Source organism: Python bivittatus, unplaced genomic scaffold (assembly GCF_059951505.1).
Source record: "Python bivittatus isolate LINGU-HERP-01145 unplaced genomic scaffold, Pbiv_v1 ctg000020_np1212, whole genome shotgun sequence".
Classification (NCBI taxonomy): Eukaryota; Metazoa; Chordata; class Lepidosauria; order Squamata; family Pythonidae; genus Python; species Python bivittatus.
In genome coordinates this window covers 59,417,877-59,433,395 of record NW_028277030.1, presented here as the reverse complement: position 1 = coordinate 59,433,395, position 15,519 = coordinate 59,417,877, and the positions used below count along the sequence as shown (strand labels likewise).

Here is a 15,519-nt window from a genome sequence, read left to right as displayed (position 1 = left end):
AACATTTTGACTCTAACTGGAAACCTTGTTCCATTTGCTACTTTTTGGATTTCCAGCAATCTCTAGAACTAGTTTTGATTATTTAAATAATCTTTTGATCTTGACATGCTGTTTCTTTCTCTTCCAGTTTCTAAAAAGCTATGATAAAAAAGCACCTGGGCTGGATCCAACCCTGGGCTGGGTTTCCTCTACCTAAATTTCTGTATTTCCTCAAGCAATATGAAAATTCAAAGTTGTCATATGTGAATTACTACTCTGATATCTACCATCTCTTACCTCCATCATTGGCTTTAAGCATGCTATGCCTACCCATGACTATATCACCTGGAAAACATGTTTATCTAGTTAGCTATTAATGTAAACAATGATACACTAAGTAATGCTGCACATATGCCATGCACTCAGTAATTTAATCTGTAGTATCAATGATCCCATGAGGGATTCTAGGGCACAGAGGAAGCAACAATTGACAAAGATAATAAAATCACTTCACATCTTCTCTACTTCTGCCCTCTTAGAGGAGAAGCTTTTCTTCATAACAAACAGCTGACATGCTCCCTTCAACATCCCAAGCGTCTAGGAAGCTTGCACATCTCAGGTTTAGTGTTTTTCAGACTGCTTTAAATGCATCAGAATTTTTCACTCTTAAGATATTTTTTCTACATTTTTTCTTTGCCCAACATTTTGTAAACATACCAAGGAATATAATAATTTGAAAAAACAGACGATCAGAAGGTGTAGGTCCTTTAGCAGCATGATTTGGTAACTAGGGTGGTATCTTACCAAGTTAGCCTCTTTTCTACATCATTCTTTTTCACTTCACTGGGTTTGAACTTAAGCCCTATGAACAGCTGGCTACTAAAAACACTTGCCTCTATTCAGATTATATGCTTTTCGGCTGTATTTGTTTAGAATCCTCAGTGAGGGACCTCACATCATACACCTGTATAACTTGGATGTATAGTGTTTAGATATACTGTAACAACACTAATCTTCTTTCTCCCTGGCTCAGCCACTAGTAAAGCTGACAGGATTCAGCTTTACTGAAGAATAGCATTCAAATACTCCTACAGGACTTTCATATCCTGTTAGATAAATGGCTTTTTGGAATGTCAGATTGGATCTTGAACAGCTGTTCTGTAAGAATCCTGCAACAAAGCAAGTGAAAATAAATTAACTATTTACTTTGCTTTCTTCCCACTGTGTCATTCTCAGTGACTAATTTATGTTCTAACGTGATCAAAGGGCTAGCCTGTAAATTAATGTGGGTGAGAAAGAAAATGGAAAAAAAAACAACCCCATTATGTGCCAAAGATTATTGTTCAGTGGTTGCTGAGAAAAGAAAAGTTAGGTTATTTAAATTTACTAATGAAACAGTTTTAGATACATTTTTGCTTCAAGCATTGGGAGAGTTGAAACAGACTGAGAACTCTTGCTCTTTGACATTATTTTTGATATTAAAATTATGCCAATTCAGTTCTAGTTTATAAAATCACAGATATAAAAAACTGCCAAACACAATGCTTTAAAATAAACATATTTCATTAATAATGTGAGTTAATTCTATTAGAATGCCAAGTTTAAGGCTTGCTAGTTGGCTACTGGAAATAGTGCCCCTTACACAGAATGCAATATTCTTATAAAGTGGAAACCTGCAAAAGATCTCCCTAAGGGCGGAGGGGCTATAGGTCTGGACTAGAGCAGATTCTTTGTAATAGAATGTCACATTCAAACCCTGGCATCTCCAGAGAGGGCTCAGAAAAACTCCTAGCTGTAATACAATCCATCAGCATAGGCAATGTTGAACTTCATGGATTAACGATCCATTGGTGGCAGGATTCAGATGCCACAGTGTACACTGAGCAGTGTTATTCTTCCCCATCCTTCACTACAGCCATAAGAAGAGGAGTTTACCATTATGTTAAAATCATAAACTGAGATCAGCCTTCACAAACTAAGATTTGGAACCAGGTTAGTAAATCAACTATGAAAACTATGATTTCTTAATTACAATTGACATCATCTTCTTTTGATCATTACTGAAAACTTTCAATCTTCTCCTCCACCATAGGAGGAAGAAAAGAAGCATTCCAACCTAAGAATTGCTATATATTGTTCCCATAATGATAAACCATTGATTATTACTAAATCCAATTTTAGCCAGTTCATAGCAACTTCTTAAAACCTTGCTTGGTTTAAACCCTTTTCCCCATCATCCAGTTTATACTGAAGAGCTAAAATGTCTCTCCCTCTCATCTGAATCCCCAAAGAGTGGGATAATAATGGTTTATCTCCAAACCAATTATGGCATTCGTCTTTTTACCCTAGCATTGCATGCTTCCTCAGAGATACTCCTTTCCGCACAGCAGTGCCTAGGAAGTAACAGATCCATGGATCATTTGCTAAAATCCTTTTTCAGTTCTGAAGCTGGTATGTAGGATACACACATATGCTAATTGTGGACTCTTAAGAAATCTATTTCCTGTGAAGTGTTTAGAAGAAACAAGAAGTTTATTATAAAGGATTGATTTCTACCATCTGTTTGGAAATAAAGAAACATTTAGGAAGTATGTTTTAAAATGTAATAATGTACTCAGTTTCCACATATGAAAAGACATAGCAGAAATCCTTAAGATGATAGAAATTCTTGATCACATTAAATATTGTATCAAATCACTAAAAATATTTTAAACTCTATATCAAATGAAATAATTGATTATACTCACTGGCAAGTTACAATTAAAAAGACAGCACCTCAAAAGGCATGCACAGCCTTGAGAACTTGTCTCTAAAATGCCAAAGAATTTTCATAGCAGCTTTCTATGGGAATGCTACATGGATTGGAAAAGAGAAGCAAATGCAACTTCCTAGACAGGGTAGTAGCAAGAATATCTTCAATAAATACAGCTTACATCAGCCTTAAAATGTTAAAGGAGGTTAATAAAATTAATAATTAGAATATGCTACACAAATATTAAAGTTATAAAGCAAAAATATTTCACAAAATCATCAAGATTTATCTGAAAATACAACAGGAAATTGTCAACATACTTGATCCCAAATACAGTAACAGCCCTTTGTAATAACTTAAAATGGTTCAATAAGATATATAATTTAACCTACTTTTTCTGAATCTTGGTCTTTATGGTCTCTCTCCAACATTAGGAATTATCACAAGCAAAAAAAATATAAACATTTTGCACATAAATCAAGAACCAACAGTTTACCTTCACAAGATTCAAAATGATGATGGGAGAGCCAAATCTCTGGAGCATTTGATCAAAGTGAAGAGCAGCTACATGAGCAAATGGGTCTGCCTGATCCACTAGAAAAAGAGTAATTCATACTAGGTGAACAGTGTTCTAGGATTTTATTGGGACTTAATATACTATACATTTCATGTTTAGCAATCTTCATTGAAACTATGAAGTAGATGAAAAGCCACTGAGATGATTTTCAGGATAAATGACATTCTTTTTCTCTCATCTATTTTTTAATAAAATTTTCTAAACCTGGGAAGTTAAGAGATCCCCTCCCCATCCGACACACACAAACTGCTTATACTGCTATGTGAAGTTCTTCTGTGAAATGATAACACAAAAAAGAAAAATAGTAAAATTGACAAAAATGCTAGGAAAAAAATACTGAGAGATGCATATTGAGCAAATACTTCCCAACAACTCATTAGGCTGCCAGTGATTGAATACTGGAAAGAATTCAGTGCAGAACGACACTCTGGTTTCAGATCTACTTTTGCCACACAGCAGTATATATAAAAGACTAGTTCAGAATTAGCTGTAATTAGATGAATGAGCATGACCTTATAATAGAAACAGAGTTCCCACTTCACCATGGCTTTATCTGTTGCATTTATGTTCTGCTCTTTCTCCTGGAGTTCAGTATGTTACATATATCTAGTATTCACCCTTTCAATTTTACCTAACAACTTAGTGATCTCATCAAGAAAAAACTGAAGAAATAATGAATTGCATTCAGTTACTATCATTTTGCTGACAGAATGGTTTGATCCACTATCATATCAAAATGCAACCAGCAGAGGTACAATTTTCTGTGATTTTTGCTCCTTTTTGCAGCTTCCTGTACGACTTACTATGTTGTTCAAAAAGCTTAACCAACCTGGCAGTGCAGATGAGATAAAGGGAAAAGAGGGAAATCATTCTTAATTTCACTATCTGAAGTCTTGCTGGATCAATGAAGTGACACTACTTGGATACAACTGTCTTTTTACTTTCTTTTTTTATGAGTTTTAAAACATACAATGCACAATTTCTCATTGTATTTTCCATTCCCTGACTCCATCTTATATAACTAGTTGAGATAGGTCAAAGAAATCTGTAATGCAACAACACTACTTTTAACAATTCTACTTATTTTTTCTTTTTGAGAGCAAAAAAGACAACAGAGTAGCTATAGTTTCATGCCTTTTAAGTGTCTAATATGCCTTTTAAGTATTGTTCTATTAACCTAAGCAGCATATAGGATGAAGCAAGCAGCACTAATTCTTCTATATAAGTGATAGATAATAAAGATAAGAATATGTTTTTAACAGCCAGTTAACTAAATCATTAATATATTACTGAACAGTGTCAAACTTCTAAAAGCTATCATAGTTCTGTTGATCAAACACTACCACCCCCAACCCTGCAGTGAGTAATACTTATTAAATGTTCTAGATTCACAATCATTTGCATTTAACACACTTTTAAACTATGCTTTAAAAGTATGCTGACAAATTACAATATAGTTCTTCTACATCTTATTTCACAATCCTTATTTACAATTACATTATTCACTTTCAGTGAATTGTGGAGTCCTTGGGGTTCTCTGAGCTTGGTTGTTTTCTTGCAAACATTTGTTACCTGGCTAGGTAACACCTTCAGTGTTAAAATGGAGTGGGGTTTGCTCTCTGTTTATATAAGTGCTATAGTTTCTAGATGCTGTATTACAATCTCTGCTATGAATCCTGAGAGTAATGACCCCATGTGTGTACCTCTGATTTGTTGGTATATTTGTCCATCAAACTGAAAATACGTAGTGAGGCAGAGGTTGATGAGACCAAAAAGTGCCTGACCACTCAACCTACTACAACACAACCAACACAAGCTATGAAAAGGGTAACACTGCCATACATCAGAAACATCTCAGAAACAACCAACAGACTATTACAGCCACATGGCATCTCTGTAGCACATAAACCAACTAAAGCCCTCCAAAACATGTTCAGTAAACCAAAACGCCCAGTAGCCCAAGAAGAAAAAAAACAGGAATTATTTACAACATACAGTGTAAGGACTATAACAACTACTATGTAGGACAGACAGGCAGAAGGCTGGCAGAACGCATCCATGATCACCAACTAGCAGTCAGAAGACACGATGAAAACTCCTTAATCTCACAACACATGGACAGACGTAACCATAGTTTCAACCGGGAAACTTGTCAGCATTTAGACCAAGCTAAATCCAAAAATGTGAGGGAATTCCTGGAAGCTTGGTATTCAGACAAGTCAGCCATCAACAGGCACATAGAGATAAACAACATCTACACACTATTCAAAAGAGACAATAAAAAGGAAACAAAAGACCAGAACATCTCCTCGCCAGCAATCATCACCCAGATAAGCAAAGATTAACACCAAGATTAACACTAGACAATCAAGCAGTAAACAATGTCCTAATCAAGGAACTACCAAGAAAAAAACCCCCACCCCCCACCAACACTAGCAGGGCAAGCTACTGTATATAAACAGAGAGCAAACCCCACTCCATTCTAGCACTGAAGATGTTACCTAGCCAGGTAATGAAACATTTGCAAGAAAACAACCAAACTCAGAGAGTCCCAAGGGCTCCACAGTTCAACCTTGAGCTACATATATTCTCTTCTATTGGTACTTTCAGTGAATGCTAAGAGGCCTGCATAAACAGACTTCATCTTTTGTTTCCCATAAAATATAATCCAGGCAATCACATAATTGATGTAATCTATTTAGCATCTTTATCATTCAACCATACGGTCACAAGGAAGATGGGATCCATAAACAGGCACACCTATCTTTTCTGCTTTCAAGATATTTGCCATCAGTTTTATTCTTGTTCTATATTTATAGCTTTGGGAAGGAAGAGCCAAAGTACCTTCCTTTCTCTTCTCCTGAAGTTGGGCTGAAGGAAGAAGTCTTTAGTGAAAAGGCTTAGAACTTTATTGCTGGATAGCCTAGTGTAGGAGGTGTCAGGAATTTCAAGCTGATTGGTGGCAGATTATCACTGTCTTCTACTGAGGGACCCTTGGAAGAAGGTCTGCTAGTGAGATTTAAATAATCACTCTCCCAGTTTATAACACCTTAATGCAATCATATATTTTTCTATTGTACACTTGTTTGGAAGAAGTGTAAGGATGTAGGAGAGGGTCTGCTCTATTGCAGTAGTCCTGCTTCCTCTGGAGACCAGACTGGTATCAAAAGTAGCCACAATTTGGTAATAAATAAAAACCTTGGCTTTTTATTCTTGTATACTGGATTTAACAGTTACACCCAATGTTAAAAAAAAAAAAAACGTATGCCTTTCCGTTATTGTAGTATGGGTTATTATTGTTTTAATTTTAAAAGTAGACTTATTTTTATTTCACTTTGCTTTCTTCTATGTATTTTAGGGAGGGTAGTCTGCCTTGAAATCTCTAAAATGATACTGGAGATGACCATAAATATTCTACATAAATGAATAAAGATAAACAGTTATGAACATTGGTGTAGATGTCACTCAACTCTACGAAGACCTCCTATGTAAACCCTGAATTCTTAAATATCAAGTTATTAACAATAAAAACAAATAAATGATTAATACATTTATTTTGAAAGAGTAGCCTTTCCCTCACTATTCAACATCTTAAACTGTTTTTTAAAAAACCTTCTCATGGTACCTGCCTGACAAGCTCTGTCCCTGATATAACAACATGATCCTGCCTGTTTAAACTTCAGTTGGGAGGTTATCTGCAAAACTAGCTGGCTGCTCTTAGAAAAGAAGAAAGAGGTATGTTAAGAGGGTGTGTATGAGGAACAGGAAGAAAAAAATATTTTTCTATGTCTTTAAATGCCTTATCTATAAAATATTTACAGGTTTCATGGCCATTATCCAGTATCTGGTTATATAAATTGTGTAACCCGACTATATATTATTAATACTGGAAGGTTTTTACCAGTAACTACAATTAGCTATGACTGGTCAAAATATTATTTTCCCTTCTTGAAACTACAGTTTGGAAGCACAAGAGTCAGTAATCTAACAGTTCATAATCTGCACACAACCTACAAATTAATATTTTTTACATACATGTAATTGGTGGCTTAGGCATCATAGTCGATATGTCCTGAGACCAATACAGAGGAACAGAACCTCGCACTTGGACATAAGATGAATAGCTTCCGGCAGAAAATGACATTACTGAAGCATCATAAAGTATTTGCTCAGTTTCTACTTCATTTGCTACATCTCCCTATATGAAAAAAGAAGCAGTAACATTATGGTACTTCAAATTATCAGCATCACCTTCAAAAGTGGTATCATCCAATTATCACACTAGTTTTAGTTTTAGCATAGCAAAAAAAACCAAACAAACCATTGATTATGATTCACTGTATTATCTTAATCATTCAACATTAATAACTGTAATTCTAGATTTAAATAAAACTCTTTGGAAAAATGTCTCACTAACTTCAGATCTTAAATCTGAAATGCACAATGAACATTTCTGTGGGAACACATACACTGCAATCATAAAATTACAATACACATAAGCATATACAAAAGCTTGGAATCCTTGCATCTAACAATAACAGATGCAGAGATTTTTTAAATTTTATTTGAGATGATTTAGCATATTATTAATAAAACAAATGAAGTGTAAACTAGCCTTTCTTGGACCACTTGATATGCACTTTCCAAAAATAAGAAAAAATGCATGGTTTAGATTTTCTTTAAGAGCTACCTAAATGGCAAAACACAGTTACCACAAAGTCCAAGCCGGGGGGGTGGGAGTGGGGGTCTCCACACCAAAATACATCTCATGCAACATATTCATACAATGATGAAAACTCTGATATATGTATTACCTCACAATTTGCTCCTCTCTTTAGAAAGCGTGTTCCAGCAAATTTACTTGATCTTCTAGCTATCAAAGTGACATACACTGGACGACCATAAATAAGCAGTTCTTGGAAGCCAAGATAAGGTTTATAAATATATGTCATTCACCACCCCACATTCTTCTTTAACTTCCTTTTAGTTCTGGCATATACATAAACATACAGCACATGTACAGTTCTCATTTTAAAAAATAATGTTCTTTTAGTCTATCAGCATGACATTTTAATTTTTCAAATTCCCCTAACAAAAAGCAAGAAAGGCAGAAATTCTATTTAAAGTTGAATGCAAAAAAAAAATATCAGGCACTGCTGGTCAAATTGTATGTTTCTATGTATCCCTTACTGAACAGAAGCTGACACAAGCTCTGCATGGTACAAAGTTAAACATCGTATCTTTTGAGAAATCTGAAGTACACGCAGTTGTTTAAAGAATCAAAATAAGAAAACACTGAATACAGCAGGTGCAGAAGCTTGGACACAAATTCCAATTGATTCAGTGCTGCTTAAAAAAAAAAAAAAGAACTATACAGTAAAGCTATCAATAAGGCTCCCAAATTTGTTACTTGTTATACCTATGGCACAATTAGCCAGACTGAGATAATTTCAGAGGTAAACAAATATTCTGACTCTTCTAAATCTCTGGTTGTGACTATTGTTCCATTTTTAACAACCATGGATTCCTTTAAGCAGCTATCCAAGCATCTGAAAATGAAGGCAAGTCACTCTTACAAAACAAGATAGGGTTTGTAAAAAAATTTTTTAACTACTTTTAGCTAGCAATTTCAACTGTGAGAAACCCTGTTTAAAAAGACTGAATGTTTGAAACTATTGAATTCAAGGCTATTTCTACTAGAATATCATCTTGCCAACGATTAAACACTGAGTGGCTTTATTATGCTTTGCGGTTATACAACAGCCAATAGTACAAGAAATGTTATGTGGGTGAACAAAAGAATGGATTCAACTAAATATCAATATGATGGCATTTTCCCCAGTTTTCCTTGAAGAATATTCTGAGCTAGGCAATTTCTGCAAGGAAGAGTGGGAAAAATGCCAAGAGCTAGAATAGAAAGACTCTTAAATGACTACAGAAAACATTTAGAAGCTGTTTTCTTCCTACCAAAGGAAGTATTACAAAGTACTTTACTTAAACAGTGAAATTTTAAGCAACAAAAACCCCATGACACCAACAGGGAAAAAAAAAAGATAGTGATTATACATTGAAGAAAGAAAACCTAACTAGATTACTGGATAGTGATTAAAATAAATTAAATGTGACAAAAGATAAAAAGAAAACCGATTTATAAAAAAATCCATATAATAATTATAGAGAATATACTATAAAGTTAATTCAATCATTAAACTTATCATTAATGCTAAATCATATAGAAACATATTGCATCATCATATAACTTTCAGAGCACAGAAAATTTCCAAAATAGATATATCCTGGATCCAACGACGTACTACCAAGTACTGACTAAAGGATGTTCTAATTTCTGCACCTGCAGTATTCACTGTTTTCTCATTTTGAATCTTAAACAACAGCACATAAATAGTAAGTATGGATTGAAATTTGCAGAAACATATCATGTTTAACTTTGAACTATGTAGAGCTTGTACTTGCTTATGTTCACTTAAGGGTTCACTGAATCAGGGTTCCTAAACTTTTAAAATACAGTATACATTTAATCCTTTTCCTGTAAGAACTAGCACTTATCAGTTGTGTTTTTTGAAAGGAAATAAATAAAATAGAAAGCGAAGCTAGAAAATCCTTCCCTCTCTTGTCTCTTCTATTTCAGGCCAGTTATAATAGTACTGCAGCAATCCAGATTTGAAGAACAAAATGTGACTTGGACTGCCAAGAGGGCACACATATAAATCCTGCCTATACTGTAATCCCTTAAAGCAGCTGTATTTTTTTCAGAGCAGTAAGTTTTTGGTTTGATTCATGCTGTTTCTGATAGGTGCGATATATACTCCAAATCATATTTTGTTCTTCAAACCTAAATAGTTGGGTTTAAGAGTACTACTTCAGGATTGCAGCAAATACTGTAAGAGAAAGCACAGGTTGAACTATTTCTACACATTTATGAATTTTAGATCAAATAGTATAGTTCAATATTTCCTGCCAGAACTTTTCAAAGACCGGGGATATGTAAAACCTAGACACTAGTCTATTCAAAGTAATACAGAAAAGCCTCAATATCCAGATATGTCTTGCTGGTTTGCAAGGGGCCACCAGACTGGCAAGAAAAGAGGGTGTCCTCGGAGCCCATCTTCAATTATTAACTTTGCTTAGACAACTCTACACAATAAGGAATAACTGATGTTAAAGGCTGGCCTTTTCAGGCACAAATGTGATTTTTAAGCTAGTACAATATACATTTCCACATCTACCAATCTTGGTAAAATAATGACAGCAAACAATGATGGTTTTGCAATGATACATTAGCCCTTTTGTTTAAATCTTTTTGCTAAATGAAGAAACCTAGACATCCTATCAACCTCTATCAGTTAATCTTTACTCCAGCAGGAAAACCATAAAGCAATCTAGCCACTGAATTAACATTAATTTTTAAAATACATTCATTTTATTTGAACTAACATGACCTTTTAGCACATGGTGTACTTCATTAATCCATGTTTTTGTCATTGTAGTTTTCTACTAGTATATATCATTTTCTGCTCTCCCTTCAATATTAATTTCTATCTGGTGTCTTCTGGACTCGGTATATTTCTGCCCTTAAAAGTCTTCTTTTCTTATAACTAGTACTACTTAACCTGCAAACATCAGACATTGAGACACTTTTAAAATCAATAGTATTTCAGCCAAAGTAGAAACAGCCACTTCCTTTTGGTGAAAAAATCATCTTGATGGAGCTTGAATTTTTTATTGCACTTTTTAAATTATTTTTATTTGTAATTTTTGTAACTTTTTTTATTATTATTATTTGTAATTTTTATTATTACACCCCGCTGTAGTAATATTGGCTGTGCAGGTGATTATTGGAGGATATGGGACAGCTTTACATGACTGTGTCCACTTGAACAACAGGGCGCTTGCTAAGAAAGCTCACATGCATTTTTAAGAGATAACTATCATCTATCAGATGTATCCCAATGGCCATATTTACAGCTACAAAATTTGTTAACAACATTGTTTGGACCAGCAGTATTCTCAGCTTCCAAGACACCTGAGATACTAGAACTTGTTAAATCCTTTAGAACTAAAAAACTTACTATTAGCTTTTATAGATATTTGTTATCAATAAATCAATGTAATATGCAGATGTTAAAGGATGAGTGGAATAAAGAACTGGAAGTTTCTATGTTGCCTAGACAATGGGAGAGTGTCTTAACGTCTATAACAAGAGTGTCAATGGACCTTAAATTATGACTTCTACAACACAAAATAATATTCAGAATTTACTGGACTCTATTATGTTTGTATCGAAAAGGATTGTCAAAAACAGCATTTTGTAGGAGATGTAATAAGGACAATGCCTCTTTAAAACATGTTTTTACAATGTCCTATACTTACTAAGTTTTGGGAGAAAATAGTGGACTGTATAAACGTGATTGTGCAACAAAAACTAAAATTTTCAGAGGATATTATTTTGAACTATATACCTAGTACATGGAATTTGACATCTGAACAATGTAAATGGATTCTCTGTGCCCTTACTATGGCCAAAAGATTGATATTGTGACGTTGGAAAGATAAATGTATGGCCCATTCACTCAACGGATTGAAGACCTGATTGCACTTGCCACTTATGAGCAGATTGCCTATAGATGTAGATTTTGTATGGACAAGTGTAATGAAATATGGGACTCATTTATACAAAATATAGTAGGCTAAAAAAATGACAGTAATTTTTAAAAAATATTTGAATAATATTTGCATTAGATATATATAGATGTATAACTATTTATTGTATAATGGTATACATTGTTTTTATTTTTTTTGTTCTTGTATTTTTGACAGTTTTTTGTAATACCACCTTTTAATGTTTTCTTCCTTCTTGTGTATTATTTTTGTGTTTTTTTCTATCTGTTATTAAAAAGTAATTTTTAAAATTATATTAAAAAAGCTCATGTGCATTTTGTTAACAATAGCCTATAGACAGCTTGTCAAAGGTATGAAAGTCTCACCATTATCAAAATATAGGCCAGACAAGACCCAAGCAATGTATCTGAGTTTCTGTATGTATTCCTCATCCCGAGAAACTCTATTAATGCTTCTCATCCTGATTAACACTTGTAAATTGAAGACTTTGCCTCAGAGCAACAACCATAGTAGTTACCAAGATTTATTTAGAATATTTACATAGCTACCCATCTTAAATACATAGCTCTTGTACTATTATTATTACTATTATACAGCTATTACTGTATAAAAGCTGTACTTTTATATTTTCTTGAGTGGAAAAGAATATGATCAATTTTGAGACACTGGAATAATCTTTAATGTCTGTGCTTCAAGCTTTTCAGGTCCTGCTGGAGTAAATCTTTTTGGTTATCATAACATTAGACAGATCCAGTCTATCATTGTTCTTTATGCTAAAATAATCTCCTTATTCTTACCTCCATCCTCAGCCCAGAAAGGAGAAGGGAAAAGCATTTTTTTTTCTTTTCCTTTATATGTTTGAATACATAATGTACTTCCCAACATTCTTAAGCGAGAACTTGGTTTCATTCCCGTTTATTTGCTAAATTCCCCAAGCAAAGGATAAAAATGGTCGTTACCCATCCAATCAATTAGAGTGTCACCCATTGACAGTTATCTCACAACAAGGACTAACCTTTCCTAACTATTTAGAGACTAACAGAAGTTACTGTTTTGCACTGGTCAGATCTTAGAATATTTTATCTAGTTTTCAGCCCTACAGTTTAGGAAGGTAAATACATCCAGAAGAAATCAACCAGTACAGTGGTACCTCGGGATACGAACTTAATCCGTTCCGTGACTCTGGGCGTATCCTGAGTTGGTCGTAACCCGACGCAAATTTCCCCATAAGGTTCAATGTAATTACCGTTAATCCGTTCTGGCGTCCGTGGACCACGCGTCAGGGGCGGGAAAACGGCGCGGTGCCATGCGGCAGGAAAACGGCTGGGCGCGGTGGGGCGGGAAAACGGCTGGGCGCCACGTGGTGCGGCGGGAAAACGGCCGCGGACCACGTGTCAGGGGCGGGAAAACGGCCCCGGACCACGTGTCAGGGGCGGGAAAACGGCCCCGGACCATGTGTCAGGGGCGGGAAAATGGCCATGGACCATGTGTCAGGGCGGAAAAATGGCCGTACCCCGAGGTGGAGTTCGCACATCGAGGTAAATTTTTGCAGCCGGAGCTGGTCGTAACCCAAAAGGTTCGTTAGTAGAGGCGTTCGTATCCCGAGGTACCACTGTATAAGGGTTGATATATACTGTAAATCAACCTTATATAAGGGCTCTGGAAGAAAAAAATTCTGAGGAATAGTTGGATGTGTTGGATATGTTTAGCCTGGAGAAATGAAGATTACAGAAAAATATAACAGCTGTATTCAGTACTGAAGTACTATCAAGGAGAAGATGGACAGAATTGTTCAGAGTTGTTCCAGAAGTCAGGACAAGAAACAATGGGTTTAAATATCAGTTGAATCCAAATGATAAAAACTATTCAAAAATGGAACAGACCACATTAGGAGGTGGTAGACTCTCCTCTGATGGAGATGCTTAAACAAGGGCTAGATGTCTATCTGTTGGAGAGATGGTGTAATATCTGTAGTAGCTTTTTGCACTGAGTGAGGGAGTTGAATTAGCCAATATCCAAAATCCCTTCCAACTCTTTCATTCTAAAATTCTATTTTTAAAATGTATTTTTGTTTTATTTGAATTTGTCCTGTTTTAGGATAAGTGACTTGTTTACTTTTACTGTTCTTCTTCTACACTGCTCTGAACTCCTTCAGAAGAAAGAATGATATAAAAATAGTTAAAAACTGATATAAAAAACAAATCACAATCTTAAGCACAAGGAGCTGTATCCAGTGCTGATGTTCACAGAAATCTCTTTAGCCCTCTCAAATTTTTGAAAATGGAGAGAAGGAGAAGGGAATTTTTGCCAGTTCCCCTCATCTTGTAGTCTCTCATCCTGTTTTTCCTTGATCTTCCAAGCTTTGGATGGCATGGATATTTATGGTATGATAAAGTTAAAGTTAATGTGGATTTCAAAAACCACTTTATTAGACGTGCCATGCTGGGAATAAGAAATAGATATAAACCCAGGCTGCACCTGAAAATACCTCTGGATCTCAGCACAAGAAGTATTTTACAGAAGAGAAACAACAGGCAAAGACAAATGGTTAACGTACCAGGAATTACTGGAGAATCATCAAAGGAATATAACATTAAATCAAGAGAGCAACTAATGGCAGAAGGATATAGCTGTCAATGGTTTTCCCATTTACAACTATCAGAAAGATTTAAAATAGATAAAGAGACTTATGGTATGCAGCAAAGAGAGACAGAATTTGAAGTGCAACTGTGTACAGATGATGAACATGTAATTGCTAAAATGTATAAACTTTTGTTGAAATTTGAAATGGAAGAAGAATGGGTTAAAGAATGTATGATAAAGTGGGCTAAGAATTTTGGTTATAATATACAGATGGACCAATGGGAAAATATGTATTCAAAGGGGTTGAAATTTACATTAAGTTATGATCTTAAAGAGAATTTTTATAAAATGATGTATCATTGGTACATTACGCCACAGAAATTATCTAGAATTTATAAAGCCATTCCAAATATGTTGCAAATGTGAACAACATGAAGGGACATTCTCTCATGCTTCGTGGTCATGTAAAAAAGCTAAAAAAAATTTGGATTCAAATTCACACATTGATAGAGGATTTTAAAGATTAATATTCAGTCGAATCCAGAACTTTTCCTTTTAGGACTGATGGATACACAGAGTCATGGAAGATTATTTCAATATATAATTACTGTGGTGAGACTATTATATGCACAAAGATGGAAAGATTCAGCACTACCCACCCTGAAGGAATGGTTGATGAAATTGACAGAACTTGCTGAGATGGCCAAACTGACTTCTTTGATTACCAAAAGATTATTATTGATATTCGTCAATGACTGGAAACCCCTTATGGGCTTTTTGTGTAAAAAAGAAAATGATTTTGTGACTTATGGTTTTTATGATTAGAAAGAATAGGTTATAGAATGAGGGAATTTTGATGTAATCTTAGAAAGGTTTTATTAGAACTGTATGTATAACTGTTGCGAGGAAGATCGGAAGCCATTTCTTTGTATTTCTTTCATGTTTCATGTTTTCTGTTTTTAAAAAAAAAAAAATTCTTTTTTCTATC

General features: G+C 34.7%; 1 protein-coding gene across 2 annotated transcripts in view; it reads right to left on the bottom strand.

The window, feature by feature from the left end:
* FIG4 (FIG4 phosphoinositide 5-phosphatase) overlaps nt 1–15,519 on the bottom strand; it is a 99,887-nt gene that overhangs the window by 52,911 nt on the left and 31,457 nt on the right. For both annotated transcript variants that reach the window (XR_015795884.1, XM_007436812.4), the window contains exons 8-10: nt 8,123–8,223; nt 7,344–7,506; nt 3,228–3,325 (exon numbers count right to left, since the gene is read on the bottom strand). Coding sequence is in view for 1 of the 2 variants with exons in the window: in XM_007436812.4 (XP_007436874.1) it covers nt 3,228–3,325; nt 7,344–7,506; nt 8,123–8,223 (362 nt within the window). In the remaining variant the exon portion in view is untranslated. The remainder of the gene's footprint in view (nt 1–3,227; nt 3,326–7,343; nt 7,507–8,122; nt 8,224–15,519) is intronic.